Source organism: Balearica regulorum, chromosome 1 (genome assembly GCF_011004875.1).
Source record: "Balearica regulorum gibbericeps isolate bBalReg1 chromosome 1, bBalReg1.pri, whole genome shotgun sequence".
Taxonomy (NCBI): domain Eukaryota; kingdom Metazoa; phylum Chordata; class Aves; order Gruiformes; family Gruidae; genus Balearica; species Balearica regulorum.
The window spans coordinates 210149433-210165307 of NC_046184.1; the positions used below are offsets into that span (position 1 = coordinate 210149433).

Consider the following 15875-nt stretch of genomic DNA (forward strand, 5'->3'; position numbering starts at 1 on the left):
ACTGCAGTTCCCAGCCAGCAGTTTTACCTACACATGTAATGACCATTTCCACTGTCATCTTCATCATTATTTAAATATAAAAATATCAAACAATGGAGGACCTGAGTAGGTGCCTGTCAACACAGTCAATACATCCTCTGTCTGACAGTCAACCTCTGACAACTCTGTCCACATATTATCCTGAGGGTTCTGTGCTTACCCAAAGGTATTTTCACACAGAATATCTATATCTGGTACCTTTAGGAAAGTACCGCTTGAATCACTGTGAAGAAGTTCTAGTCACAATACCGATTACATTCAGAAAGAAAAAAGAAAGTAAATAATTGGTCTGTGTTAATTATTTTTGATAAATTGACTTTGATTCACTGTTTTTATTTGTGTTTACAAAAAAATGATTTTGACCCCCCCCCCCCCCCCCGAGAATTAAACTAATGGTCTTATAACCTCCTAGTCCTGTATTTTAAATCCTCTGTTACAACACCCGAGACAAAGGATTCAAATGCTCCTGATGACTGTTCAACAGGATAACCATCAACCTCAGCATGGAGGGACTAATCTTACAAGAGCCCATTCAACTGCGTTGCTGGGTCAGGTCAGGGAGGAATTCACCAAATACCTCTGGGCTCTGATCAGTTCTTGTTTAACTTCCAGGTTGTCTCTAAACCACTGGTTCGTTACCAAAGACATAAACAGGAGACAATTAGCTTCCTCCAGAATCATACAACACTTACAGCTTTGACAAGCATTTCAGTGGTTTTTTGGTTGGTTTAATCAGCATTCCTACAGACAGGTGTCTAACTTCAACATTACAAGTCAAATTGCCCAAGGCTGTTTGACCATGACTCTGGGAATAAAAACAAGAAGAAAATAAAACAAGGAGAAGACTGCCAATACAAGGGTCTTGATGGGTGGTAGATGAAAAGAGGAATGCTTCTTCAAATCCTCTAAATTAATAGCTTTCCCTTATCCACAGGCTGTTCTTGGCCAACATCCATTAGTAATTTGTAAGTAAGTAATGGAATTACAAAAAAAACCAAGCTGCAGCTTCCAGAGTTTTGCAATTACCAGGGGGATCATAAGGCTTGGAGAACCATAGATGGCTACAGGCCACAGAAAATTCTAAGTGAAAGGGTTCTAGTCAAAGGTTACTTTAGCAAGCAACTTTCCAGCTTGAGATATAGTCAAGAAAATTTCAGAGGTCTGGTATTTAAAAGGGAAATATTGACAAGGTACATGACTTATTACATATATCTTGCAAACCGAGAGAAAAAAGTTATTAAAAATTGGTGTCTCATCCAACCCCACTACTGTATGTATCAAAAAAGGAATACAACCGATAACTTGGGAAAATGTATGTGAAACTAGTTTATTCTAAAATTAAAAGAAGATAGTTGCACCTGCATGCACGTCAAATATTTGATATTATTTAAGACTGTAAAATCTTGTTTTCCTGTTCTCTATTTTCACCAAAAGAAAAAAGTTATCTTCCCTGCTGTAAGCTATTTAAGAACTTACATGAAAAGCAACATTTCAGTCATTTTCATACTATGTAATGTTAGATCTCCAGGGTCTTAATTATGAGATGAGAGGAGGCTCTTTAAGTAATCAGTATAATCACCAGAAGATTTAAAGCATTTAACTCCCCATTTCCCTTTTCAGCCCAATTATGTTCACAGCATTGGGGTTTTAATGCCATGGAAGCACTCAATTCAGAAAGCTTGAGCTGAGAATATACAAGTTTTCAGATGAATACCAAAAATCAAGTAAGCTCTTAGAAACACTGTTTAAAATAATCTTTACAAACATGAATAGATATATGAGCAACATACCTGAAAAAGAACATGAACAGAGCAGCCGTGATGCAGAACAAAAGGACCTATAAGAAGGAGAAAGAGTGTTATTACATAAAACATCACACTACTATTGCATGTTCCGGATCGTGAAGATTTTACAACTGTTACTACAGAAGTTACACTTTCTCTAAATGCCTGATGGGCCAAAATGAAAGCTTGTCTGAATCCACCAAAAAGGATTCTCTTGTTTGTGGTGGACTTTGAGCCACTCCTGTAGAAGTCAAAAAAAATACAAAATCCAAACCAGGGTAGTGGGATAACAGACATGTAAATGACGCCACTTAAAATAGTCTTGAATAAAATAATAAATAATAAAATATTAATAAACCAATAGAATTAAAACGATGAAGCAACAGAATGGAAATTTAATTTAATACATTTTGTCTGCCTGTGCTTTTGTGATTTATTCAAATATCATACTGCTGGTTTCAGTTTAAAAGGCAGGACACTGAAGCTGTCTGTACAGACAGCTGCTTCTGCTCAACTGCTTCCCAGCAAGTTTGAGAAGAGGTAATTTTATTCCCAAACAACAGTATCCTTGCTAATACTTTACTTTATTGAACTCACTTGGAATAATCCAGTCTTGCTCTAGATTATAAAAGAATCAGTGAGCAAATTTAGCAGCTGTGCAGCACTGAGAAGGGAACGTCCTACGTCTTCCTCCCATCCCTTCCACCCCCAGCTCAGTGCTCTCACCTCCTTCCTCACCCTCAGGGGAGAACAGGGGGTACTCCTCTGAGAGCAAAAGAACAGGGGGCACTCGTTAGGCTGTTGTGTGAATCCCTAACGCAGCCAGCTGACTGGAACGGAGGAGCCTGCAGGCAGTTCTCAGTTGGTATCGGTGACTGTGCCACCTGCGCGGCCTTATCTTTATTAAAAAGTGCAACAAGAACTTGTCATGCAAACATCCTCCCTGTTTGATGGTAGAAATGATGAATTGTTTCCTTGTGAAAACATCCCTCTACTCCGCTCTCGTGAGACCCCACCTGCAGTACTGTGTCCAGCTCTCGGACCCCAGTACGAGAAAGACATGGAGCTGTTGGAGTGAGTCCAGAGGAGGCCACAAAGATGATCAGAGGGCTGGAGCACCTCTCCTGTGAGGACAGGCTGAGAGAGTTGGGGTTCTTCAGCCTGGAGAAGAGAAGGCTTCAGGAAGACCTTAGAGCAGCCTTCCAGTACTTGAAGGGGCCTACAGGAAAGATGGTCAGGGACTGTTTACAAGGGCATGGAGTGACAGGGCAAGGGGTAACGGCTTTAAGCTGATGGAGGGTAGGTTTACATGAGATATTAGGAAGAAATTCTTCCCTGTGAGGGTGGTGAGGCACTGGAACAGGTTGCCCAGAGAAGCTGTGGATACCCCCTCCATGGAACTGTTGAAGGCCAGGTTGGATGGGGCTTTGGGCAACCTGGTCTAGTGGAGGGTGTCCCTGCCCATGGCAGGGAGGTTGGAACTAGATGATCTTTGAGGTCCCTTCCAGCCCAAACCATTCTGTGATTCCATGATTCTAACAGTTACTATGTAAACTACCCTTTTTTTCCTTTTTCTTCACCAGCACTATCACATTTTATTATTCTGCATCAAAAGTGTGAACATCTGAAATCATTTTATGTGAAATCATTAGGTAAGGTGAGGACAAGGATATATTTCAATTCAAACTATCAGCAAAAGTTGACATATTTAAACTCAAGTCCTACTTAAAAAAACGTGCCCTAATCCTCCGAAGTTCAAACCATATTTAATCATTCAAACAAGAATCATCAATTCTTTGGATGCCATTTCTGGGAGACAGAAGGGACAAGAAGCCCATGCAATAATATTGAGAAATAAGTGAGAAATGACAAAAAAGCGCCCAGTTTTCTCAGGGCAGAGGGGAGTAAGGGACGTATGCTTTTGCAAATTAAAAACACTCACTTCATTAGTCTCTTTTTCTTTCGCTTTTTACTTTTCTTAAATGAGTCTGATAACAACCTAACAAGTATGTATGTGTACATCACTAAGATTCCCTCTGAGCGCTCTCCTCTCCAGGCTAAACCACCTCAGCTCTCCTTGTCTGAGAGATGTTCCAATCCCTTAACCATCTTTGTGGCCCTTCGCTCCAGTATGTTTGTATCTCTCTTGTACTGGGAAACTCAGCACTGGACACAGCTCCCCAGATTTGTCTCACAGGGCTGAGTAGAGGGGAAGGCTCACTTCCCTCGACCTGCTGGTAATGTTTCTTCTAATGCAGCCCAAGAGGCTGGTGGCCTCCTTTGCTGGAAGGGCTTCTTGCTAGTTCATGTTCAGCTCGGTGTCCACTAGGACTCACAGGTTGTTTTTTTTTTTGAAAAGCTGCTTTCCAGATGCCCCAGCATATACTGGTGCCTGGGGTTATTCCTCACCAGGGGCAGGACTGGGCACTTCCCTCTGTTGAACCTTCTGAGGTTCCTGTTGGCCCCCTTCTCCAGCCTGTTGAGATTCCTCTGGATGGCAGCACAACTACCTGGTGCGGCAACAACTCCTCCCAGTTTTGTATCATCTTGCTGAGGGTGCAGCCTGCTGTCCACTCATTCAGGTCATTAATGAAGATGCTACTGACCCCAGTATGGACCCCTGGGGTACACCACCAGTGACGGGCCTTCCTGCTGGACTTTGTGGGCTGATCACAACCCTTCGAGCCTGTCAGTTCAGCCCAGCCAGTTCTCAGTCCACCTCACCATCCATCTGTCATCAATCTGTCTATAATCTGTATTCTGTTTGGCAAAATCTGGGCAACTTAAAGTAGTTAAAGAACTTGCTTAATCAACCTCTATAGGTATCAGATGTCTTCCAGAACTTAAAAAATATTATTTGAAAAAATAAGATGTGGAAGACCTTGGCCAGGTGGAAAAGAGGAAACTGTTAACGTTTTTTGCAAATGTGAAGTTCAGGGAATATAATATGGTCAACCAGGCCACTTCTAATATCCACAACTACACTGGAATAAATTATTTGAAACAGCCAGTTCATAAACACCTAGATAACAAGACAATAAGAAACAACCAACACAATAAACAAGCGAATTAAAACTACTGTAATTTTTTTTCTTTGACAGATGTTTTAAGGAAAGGAGCAGGTGTAATTTATCTGAACTTTAATGCACCTTTGTGGCAGGTGCATACATTAATTAAGTAAGCAGGCACAGAGCTGCTCAAGAACACTACAGGAGAAAACTCTAATAGTTAGCAGTTCATTATCAAACTAAAAGGCATTTTAACTGAGGTCACCAAAGAGGTTTTGCTTCCCTCTTCAGTAACGCTTTGAGATTATGTCACAAATTCACAAAATCCTCTAGAGGCCAGGTCTTCACGCAAAGTGATTGAACTGCCCAAAGTCAACAAGATGAAATTCAATAAAAACAAGTATGAAGTACTTGGCAGGAGAAGTCACACACAGAAAAAAACGTGAGAAGAAACAACTGCATAGTGTAACAAATTCCGCAGAACACCAATAAATAGGCGCCAGCAATGCGAGGCTGTGGAAAGCGCTGTAAAATAGCATTATGGAGTCTTAGAAACAGAGGAGGTAAGACATCATAGTGTATTACCCTAATGAACTGGTGTGAGCAACACCCTGAAACACATTGTTGGGCACCACTGTGAAAGAAAAGCATATACAAAACAAGACAGCCCAGAAGAGCATGATGAAAACATAAGGGCACAATGAAAATAAGAGGCATGCAATCCTCAACTGTTGGGAAACTGCTTAAACTAAAAAAGAGGTAGCTAGTGACGAACATGACAACTATCCTCATATAACTGTCATATACTGATAAATCTGTCTCACTGAGTACTGAAGGAAGAAGACAGAGCTAAATCTACAGCGAAGAGAACGTAGGTTAGATATCAAGAAGAGGTCTCTCTACAGGGTAGTGATAAACCAGAACCAGCTGCCTGTGAGACTGTGGAATCTCCTTTATCAGAGGCGTTTAAGATCAGTAGAGGCAAACACCTCCCAGCAATGCTCTGGGCACGTTTGACACTATCTCTTCCAACAATTACACGACCCAAGTACAGCAAGGTGTGCAGCTAAACCAGAGACTGCTCTACATGAAACGCACAGCCCAATGCGGAAAGCCGTCATTGTCATCTTATCTTAGCACCAAGAAACAGCAGGCAAATGGTCACTGTGCTCCACAATTAAGCTACTTTGAAAATAAGCCTTTTTTTCAACTTTTTCCCATTCTATATGATTTTTTTTTGTAGCATCCTCAGTACGACATGCAATACCTATTTTAGATTTTAAAATTACTATACTAAAAAAAAAAATATCAAGATCTATGGAAATATAATTCTAAACATTGAGTGAATTTAAGCCTTGAAATCTAAAGAGCAAGAAATCTCATATGAGATTTTTCTTGCAGAGTCCATCACCTTTTGATTTATGATACAAGGACAACAAATTGTGCTTGGCAACACACAGACCTCGACATTTTCCAGCTGCAGAAACAGATACAACAAGCAGACAACCTGCCTGTCTCTAATGAGAATGACACACCCTAAATATTTTAAAATTTTTAAAAAGATGCACATGGTTACAAGGAAAAATCCCTATGGTCCAGAACAGGTTATCATATTTGCTGTGTAAGGTGAGCACTGTAATTTAATTGGTTACATTATATTTTACTGTATTATATCAAATCTTAATTAAAAAAAAGAGGAAAGTTGCTGACAAAACTTGAGGTACTTTTTCCAGATCTCTGTTGGCTGACAAAGCCAATATTTATTTCTACTTTTTTTTCAAGAAAGCTTAGCTCTCATAAACAGCACCATGAAGCAACATGCAGCAGTTCCCAGTTCTGAGCACAAACCAAATAGCTCTGGCTGAATTTCATTACCAGCAGCCCCAGTAACACCCAAACAACTTCCTCTCACAGCCAGATCCACAGATAGAAATCCTGGCTCAGATAAAGGAAAAAATAACATTGACAAAACTATTAAAACTACTCTAGTCTCCTGTATTCAGATTTTTTGTGGATATTACCTAATCCCACGGTTAGGTGCATTCTCCTTAAATACTTTCATTATAGTCAGACTTCCTGGGGTAAAAAAATCTCAAATTGGAGGCTGCTGTTTCTCCCATAGTCAGAATAAGAGTAGGGCTGAAGTCTGGGATAAAGTAACATGTAATTAAAAAGAAAAAAAGCACTGAAGATACACGTAATCTATGTAAACAAAGATAGGAGGAGGGAAAAGGGGCAGATGGGTGCTATCAGCTGGCAGAAACATTTAGAGCTACAGTTCAACACTGAACAGGGTTAAACCCGGCTCACAGGAGACCTCAGGCTGTTTCAGCCGCTGGTACACCAACACTTGACTTCAAGCATACTCATGAACCTGAAAACCATCACCTTCTTGATCAACCACTTCACAATGGATGCGAGAGCTATGTCTATGCTCAATGATTCAAAAAAAAAAAAAAAACGTTACTACTCCTTGTTCTTGAAGGCTGTATGCTGCAGAAAAAAGAACTGTCAGCTAAGGTCTGTCTGAGAAAAATTTTATTGGTAAATATCATGGAAATTTAAAAACCGAGTTAAAAAGAATCTCTCCAATAATTATTACTTGAGCCAATTTCTTCCAAAAGTTACAAAGAAGGGAAGGCGGACTTATTATTATTTTTCCATACATATTATTTGGTCTACTGAGAAAAACCTAGCTTTACCCGTAAATCCATACAGCTACGCAAACAGCGCTATAATTATATTTTGGTGTAAACCATAGCAATTTTTCAACTGATGGTTGTGGTTCCTAAATTTTATTTCAAGGTATGTTATTGCTCCAATAAAAATGCTTTCTACAGCTCTTATAATGAAGATTATTTCTTAAGCAAGCTCCCTTCTAATAAAATAAAAGAATTAAAATAATGGAACTAGACATGCAGATTAATGTAATGGCCTTGTACTCCAAGATCAAGGAAATAAATGTGCATGGAATATCTCTTTTCTACCTGCACATTACATAATTTAAACCATAGTGTTAGAATCAACGAACTGTCTTTAGAAAATGTATATGCTATTCTTTTCCAATAATAAAGTATCTGGTTAAAAAGCATAACACTTTAATTTTATAGTAGTTAAAGGGGATGGAAATCACAGAATCCTTCTGATTAATTAGATAAAGACACTAGTAGCCATTTAAAGTAAGTTATGTGAAAATAGGTACTACATTTCATTATGTTCAGCCACTTGAAATCTGATCTGATGATCACTCTTACTAACGTAAGCAATTACTTTTTATTATTATTTAATGCCCCGGGCAAAAAATTATCATCGTAAATAAGTACCTGATGGATTTAGTCACAATTAGGTGATAGGGCAGTTCTTGCCTGTGGCAGCTACATCTACACTTACACGTGGTACAGAGGAAGGCTGTAATAGCCACTTACTACTAGATTATATCTGCAATGGGTTTGGCAAGTGGTCTTCCTGAGCATTGAACTAGTTTCTATCTGTTCTGCTCTCCACCTCAGTTCTCCACTTACTGTCCCAAGTGAGTAAAAATCACAATTTTATTGTGCCCCCATCACTTTTTCCCCACCTCTTAGACTGCTGGTCTTTTGGGGCTAGAACAGTGGATTCTCCTGAGAGCAACACTACCATAACTTTGTTCTCACCAGTTAGAGAGAGAAAAAAAAACCCAAAACTCAGAAGCAGCAGCAACAAAGAGCAATTTAGTGCCCAGGATACATAATGAGGCTTTGGGCAACCTGGTCTAGTGGAGGGTCTCCCTGCCCATGGCAGGGGGGTTGGAACTACATAGGCTTTGAGGTCCCTTCCAACCCAAACCACGCGAGTCTGTGATTCTATGACTTGCAATAAAACTAAACTGCCAGTATCTGAATGCTTTTGGCTTATTCAGAAGATGCAGATGTGGCTGGAGCATCACTACAAGAGCTTTGCAATCCCAAGCACGACTATAGGCTGGGCGAGGAGTGGATTGAGGGCAGCCCCAAGGAGAAGGACTTGGGGCTAATCATTGATGGGAAGCTCAACATGAGCCAGCAGTGTGCGCTTGCAGCTCAGAAAGCCCACCGTGTCCTGGGCTGCATCACAAGAGACGTGACCAGCAGGTCAAGGGAGGGGATTCTGCCCCTCTACTTTGCTCTTGTGAGACCCCACCTGCAGTACTGCGTCCAGCTCTGGGGGCCCCAGTACAGGAGAGACATGGAGCTGTTGGAGAGAGTCCAGAGGAGGGCCACTAAGCTGATGAGAGGGATGAAGCACCTCTCCTACAAGGACAGGCTGAGAGAGTTGGAGTTGTTCACCCTGGAGAAGGGAAGGCTCCGGGGAGATCTAATTGCAGCTTACCAGTACCTGAAGGGGCCTACAGGAAAGCTGGTGAGGGACTGTTTATCAGGGAGTGTAGTGACAGGACAAGGGGTAATGGGTTTAAGCTGAAGGAGGGTCGATTTAGATTAGATGTTAGAAAGAAATTCTTGACTGTGAGAGTGGTGAGGCACTGGAACAGGTTGCCCAGAGAAGCTGTGGATACCCCATCCATGGAACTGTTGAAGGCCAGGTTGGATGGGGCTTTGGGCAACCTGGTCTAGTGGAGGGTGTCCCTGCCCATGGCAGGGGGGTTGGAACTAGATGATCTTTAAGGTCCCTTCCAACCCAAACCATTCTATGATTTTATGAGTAAAGATGACTATTTAATTTGGTAGAAAAAACAAAGTATGATAGCTAGAACCTGAAGTCTGCCAAATTCAGACTAGTAAGATGGCAAGTTTTTCTCTGGTGAGCAGTATTAATTAACAAAATGTGATTAGACTGTTTTGTGTACACAATGCACAATGTGATGAGAGTCACTGGCCAGTGTTAACCAGTATCCACCTGGATGATTATAATGGTCTCCTGCAGTGTCAGCATTCATGAAAATAGTATTATTGATGTGTGTCTTTAAAATGAATGCACTACATATATTAACACGTATTTGTACACACCTCTGCAAAAGCTTCTGAATTCATTGCTTTCATTTAAATTTCAGTATTGAATAAAACACTTATTTCAGAATTGTCAAATGACTCATTACGGCCATAGTGAAAATATAGTGAAGTCTGAAGGGAAAAAATACTCCCAAATCCTGCAGCAGCTCCGTCACCATTGCAACCTTCCAGCTTTTTGTGTCTCAGAGTCCCTCGTTCCTCTCTCCGAGGCCAGAGCCGTCTCACAGACAGCACCTCCGAGGACCAAACACTTCCCTTAGACACAGCCAGGGAGTTTTGAATGACAAACCTCTGTATTTAGCCACAGAGTCCTTAGATTTCAATCCCCCATGGAGACAGAAGGAGCCAATGGGGAATGCAAAGCGCTCTGAGCTTCCCCAGGTCTGGAACAACTGATACTCCGAGTCCAAGTTCTGACACAGATTTAACACAACACACACGTCATAATCAAGTATTTTACTCTCAGTACCTGCTGGGTAGGAATATGCACAAAGTTTGGCACTGTCTGGTTACTCTGAAGTCATATACTACTTCTCTTTTACACATTAATTGAAAAACTGTGATCTACCTTTTTTTTAAAAATTACCTTTAAAATAGTAATCTTGATAATATCCCTTATTTCTCTATTAATAGCACCCTTCAATTCCTAAGAACTGCAGTAAGTAGCAAAAAGGAGCTATTTGATTCTCAGTGTTGCCATTGCTTATTAAAGAAGTCACAGTTCTTTATTAAGAACATCATTATTAAAGTTTTTAAAACAAAGGTAAAAAGGTATTTCATGTTGAAAACCGGTAATTTGATTTTATACAAAAGCATAATCACTTATGGAAAATCGTAGTTGCCTTTTACCAAACTCAAATTTCTGGTGATCCCAAAAGACATGCCAATTGATAATCCTGAAATGGAACCACCTCTCTCTGGACATTTCAACTTACACAGTATTTTAACTTTCTATAGTAAATCCTGTTACATCAAAACCTTTGTATCACCTGGTTTCCTCCTCTACTTGAAATCCACCAAATTTGGGGAGAATTTAATGAGCTATCAAAAATACTGGAAAAAACTATTGTCATGATCTTGGTCATTCACATAATGGTTATTTTTCTAGTTTAAATTAGGTAACTTTTGAAGCAATGCAACTTTGCTGCTGCTTTAAAATTGACAGGCTCTATGAAAATGTAGAAAACAATTTGTCAGATCCCTATTGGGCACTTGGCCAATTTGCTACACCTACACCACTTCAGCTCTTAGAGGCTCCTGATTTTCTTCCTGCCAGCAAGCCTCAAGCAATCTCTAGACTGATAAGATCAAAAGAAACACTACTATGTGTTATTGAACAAGAGATTATATAAATTCATGTTAAAGCACTGTGGTTTGATCGTGATTAAATTATTACAATTGGCAAATGTCGGAGGTAACCGAGCCAAGACGGTGAGCACCTGCCAGTCTCAGAAGAGCATGAAAGAATAAAAGAGAAATTAAACCCTTGATCTTCTAGTTCACAAATTCCATATATATTATATACACGTGTAGTTAAGCACTTCAGCACCCTTTGTTTGTTTTCTCCAAAAACACTCGTCAAGTCTCTTCCCCTGTTTTTGATACTCTCTTAACCCCAGCAAACAGAGCTACAACATACTGTGACAGAGCCACGACACAGGCTTTCCTAAAGCTCTTGACGCAAGCCCGCTGCTTTCAAGGATGCACAACGCTTGAGAGACTACAGTACAAAAAAGTAATTGTCAAACGAAACAGCAGTACCTTACTATTGTGCTTTCCTAAAAGAGCAAGGAAGAGCCATTTCACGGCGTATCATATTGGAAGAGCTGGGCCAGGCTCATTTCTGAAACTCATCAACCCTTTGACACACAACTTGCAGGGGGCTCCGACACCGAGCAATGGGGACACACCTCCAATCCTATTCTGCATCTTCTGGTACTCCCAGGTCTCTGAGTCACGTCCCAGGCTATAAAACATAAACCCTCAATTATCAGCTACAAAAACGTCGTTCTGATAGGCTGCCGCACAGCTGCCTTCTCATTTCAAATAGGATCTAACTGGGGAAAAATACCGTGCGCACAAATAGATATACATAGAAAGTAAGTACAACACCTTAGGGTTACAGAGACATTAAATCATTTGGGAGGGTTGCTCTTTCCTGAATTAAAAAAAAACTATTGATATGGCTTACTAACAATCACAAGAGGAAGAAAAGAACAGGAGGAAACTCAAAGCAACTTATCACTCAAATGAAAAACTACCTTCCTGAACCAAAATACTTGGAATGAATCACAACAAATATTTTAAAGATAATGACTTCTAAAAAAAAAATCAAGTCTCTTATTTTTTCTGTACTGTAGGGTGCATTTAAATTAAGCAAATCTTTTTTTTCCCCTGCACATCTGGCTGGATAACACTATGGACTCTACTGCTCAGTACAGAGACATGTAGAGTAACGCATGCATAACTTACAGTTTAAAGAGGATAAACAGAATTGAAAGACGTGATGCCTCCTTAAAGACAGCTCATTTTTAAGTAGTTATCACTCAGTAGTAGGACTAAAATGAAATAATAACTGAAGTCAACGAGCATGTCTCCAGTGACCACCGAAACACTGCATGAATATCAAAGGAGAGGAAGGTGTAAGCATCAGAGGGGAGGGGAAAAAAAAATAATGTATAAAAGCTAGAGACTTGGTGTTGTTCATCAGGAGGACTGTGCTCAGTGCTTCTGCAAGGTGTTTATGCCAGGAGGTCTCTCTTCTGCTCACAGCGGCACACGTGCTCGCACACCCAGCCACGCACAATCAAGCGCCCTTCTCCTAAAACTACCTTGATACGTAGCACCAATACATTCAAACATTAACAGAAACACTGTCAAACGGATTGCTGTGGAAAGGTTACACTTGGATTCTGACCAATAATGGAAAAATGAACAGCTTCAGTGATTAGTCCCTACAAGAGAAGATTTTTGCCATGCGACATGGTAAATTCTCGGTTTACACACCATAAGAAATGTATTTAACATGACACTGCTGCATTTTCAGTTCAACTCCCATTTCCTGACATAGCTCAGCTTTAAGCCCCCCAACCATGACTTTAATACTCAGACAGTTGGAGGTTTTTTGTTTTCGAGATTTGCTTTGGTTTTGGAGGCCTCTCGAGAAAATCAGCATGTCCTCAGCAGGGCAAGTCTTGCTACATTAGACCTGCCTGGGTGGATGTGAACTTCGATGACTTTTGAAACCTTGCTTTTCATTATTGTGTTTTAATAGAATAACTAACTACTGTTTGGCAGATTCTATAGTTCATTTCTAATTACCAGGGAATATTTGCAGTTATGTTGATCATTTTTTTCCAATAGTCACAAAGAAAGTTGTCACAAAGAAAATTTCTCTACAATTTTTTGAAAGCCAAGAATTTGACCAATGAGAATTTTTCATATGAAACAACAAGTAGACCAAAGAAAAATCCCCTATCTTAGAAGACTTCCTATTACTTGTGAACTAGAAAGCCTTCTTAGAGCTTTTCAAAGCAAGGAATCTAGAAAATTCTCCATAAAATAAATGCAAAACATTTAATAGAATCATAGAATAGAATGGTTTGGGTTGGAAGGGACCTCAAAGACCATCTAGTTCCAATCCCCCTGCCATGGGCAGGGACACCCTCCACTAGACCAGGTTGCCCAGTCACTAAAAGTGTAAGTCCAGCTCTGTTTAAGTACCCAGGTTGTCTCTGTCTGAGAATGAGGAGTAAGACAGACAGACAAAGCCGGACACAAGAACAACTCAATACCTTCCCGCTGTGAGAGTGATTAGACATGCAGTGGAGTCACACGGTCACTTGTAATCCTTCACAGTGCTCAGGCACTCGGAAACTGAAATACTTCAAGTTTCTCCACCTTTCAGACATGAACAGTCTCTAACTCGTAAAAGGCTAATTGTGGTAAAGACTGGTGCAGGAACCTAAAGTATTTGATCAAATTCTTCAGTGATCACTTAACAAAAATAAACCTTCTTCCCCTTTCCAGCAAACGGTGTTCTGAAACTAAGAAGTGAAACAAAAATTAGGGAAGTATGTTCTTAACCAAATTCTCACGAAAAATTTTGTGTACAAAGAGAATTAATATACTTAATGTTTTAAAAGGCAGTATCATTGAGAAGAACAGGCTTCATGAGACTGAAAATTCATATATATATAAAAGGACATGCCAGAGTCAGTTCAGCAAAAGACCACAAAAATTATCAAGGGCCTGGAGAAGAGTCTGAGATAACTGGGGTCTTTAGTCCAGAGAAGAGAAGAACAAGGCGGGGGTATTTTAGCAATGCATACAAATTAATTCCTGGTGTGGGAATTAAGACGACTAAGCTGGACTGTTCTCAGTGGCACCCAGTAACAGGAAAGCAGGCAATGGGCACAAGTGGAAATACACAAAATTTTGTTTAAATCTGAGAAATAACTTTTGGATTGTGCAAGTGGTCAGGCACGGGAATGGGTAGCCCAAGGAAGCCTCCATTCTTGGGAGGTCCTTAAAAGTCAACTTGACAAAGCCCTGAGCAACCTGCTCCAAGTGTTCTGTGAGCTGGAGAAGTACTAGATCCTAGAGTAGCCTAGCAAATTGCATTTGCCTACAGATTCTATATAGATCTACACTGTACTGAACTACATTATAAAAAGAAGCATTTTCCTCCATGATTATTAAAAAGACCTATCTGTTTGCCTAGTGATTTTTCTAAATCGGTGATAAATTAACACAAATTAGAGAGAAAAATGTTTGGAACAAAGAACATCACGTAATGTAACAAATCTAGATATACACTATGCCCTTAATGCAATTATAAATAGCTTAGAATAGTGCCAAAGTAATAAAATTGTAATTCAATCAAGCAGATGGATGTTGGAGTAAAATTTAGAATGCAAACAGATTTCAAAAGCTGATTTGCACTCCTGAACAGTAACTGGATCTTGCGACCACTTGCATTCATTACTGTTTTTACAGATGCAAATGTTCCCAGTAACTTCCCATGAGCAAAATATCTCAATGATTAACCCTCATTGACTGTGTGGTCCGCACCCATCTGCTTCTGTTCAAATTACTTTGACAAAAATAATGTAGATGCTCTTTCATCTATCTATAATTAAGGCCGGTTTTGTGTCAGGATGTTTTCCTTTGGGGTATTTTGGTATTTCTACAGGAATTTAGCAGCCGTTTTACCTTTCCCAGCTTACAACTGAGCATACTATAACTTTTCAGGGTATTTATAACAACAGAATTGGTTTTAATTCTTCTTTAATTACAAAGTGCAGTGATATCAAATCACTGAGCTTATCCAATTCTTGTTCAATTCCCAAATCTAACTTGTAAGCACCAATGCTAATTTTTATTCCTTGTTCTATCATATCATTTGCATGAGTTATTTAGTTGCCTTGCCTCATTCTTCCCTTTCCTTTAGCATTCATGGTCTTCTTATCAGTGTGATTTGAGTTATAAATTTCCTGTACTTAAAATGCTCAGTTTTGGGCAAATGCAACTTTCTCTGGTGCTGTTTTCATCCTCCTCAAGTTACACAAACATGTTCCTAATCCAACTTTGAGCAGCGTAGGTTTTTATCAGGGAATAATATTCTTTCAAACACTTGAAGCTGAATTTTTTTTCCTACAAAATCTGTTCTTGCCAGCTTTCTCCCATTAGTTGAAACGATCCTCATTTCTTAACCCCAGAAAACAAAAAAGCCCTACAATTAGTTTCCTCTTTCTGACCACATTAGTTTGCATGCTTGTCTGACACTGGCAAGGACATTACATTTATAATCATTAACTCTGTCAATTAAAAAAAACTTACACAGAATAAAATGTTTCTGTGCTTTTGAGTTTAATTTCCTAAAGAAATGAGAGTTCTTTGTCCATCAGTCTTCACCTACACCTCTAGAACTTGCAGCCTGGTTTCAACCAAATTCAGCAAAGTTACATGTCTCAAGGAGAATTAATTACATTCCTGCAAGATCCATTGAAACTGGCAACTGGGTGGTGGAGAGGCCAAAATTAGTGTCCTCACCACCA

General features: G+C 39.8%; 1 protein-coding gene across 1 annotated transcript in view; it reads right to left on the reverse strand.

Annotated features, from left to right (window-relative positions):
• Positions 1–15875, reverse strand: part of TMEM135 (transmembrane protein 135) — a 186274-nt gene that overhangs the window by 60476 nt on the left and 109923 nt on the right. The window contains exon 6 of the mRNA XM_075742496.1: positions 1830–1876. Coding sequence (XP_075598611.1) covers positions 1830–1876 — 47 coding nt within the window. The remainder of the gene's footprint in view (positions 1–1829; positions 1877–15875) is intronic.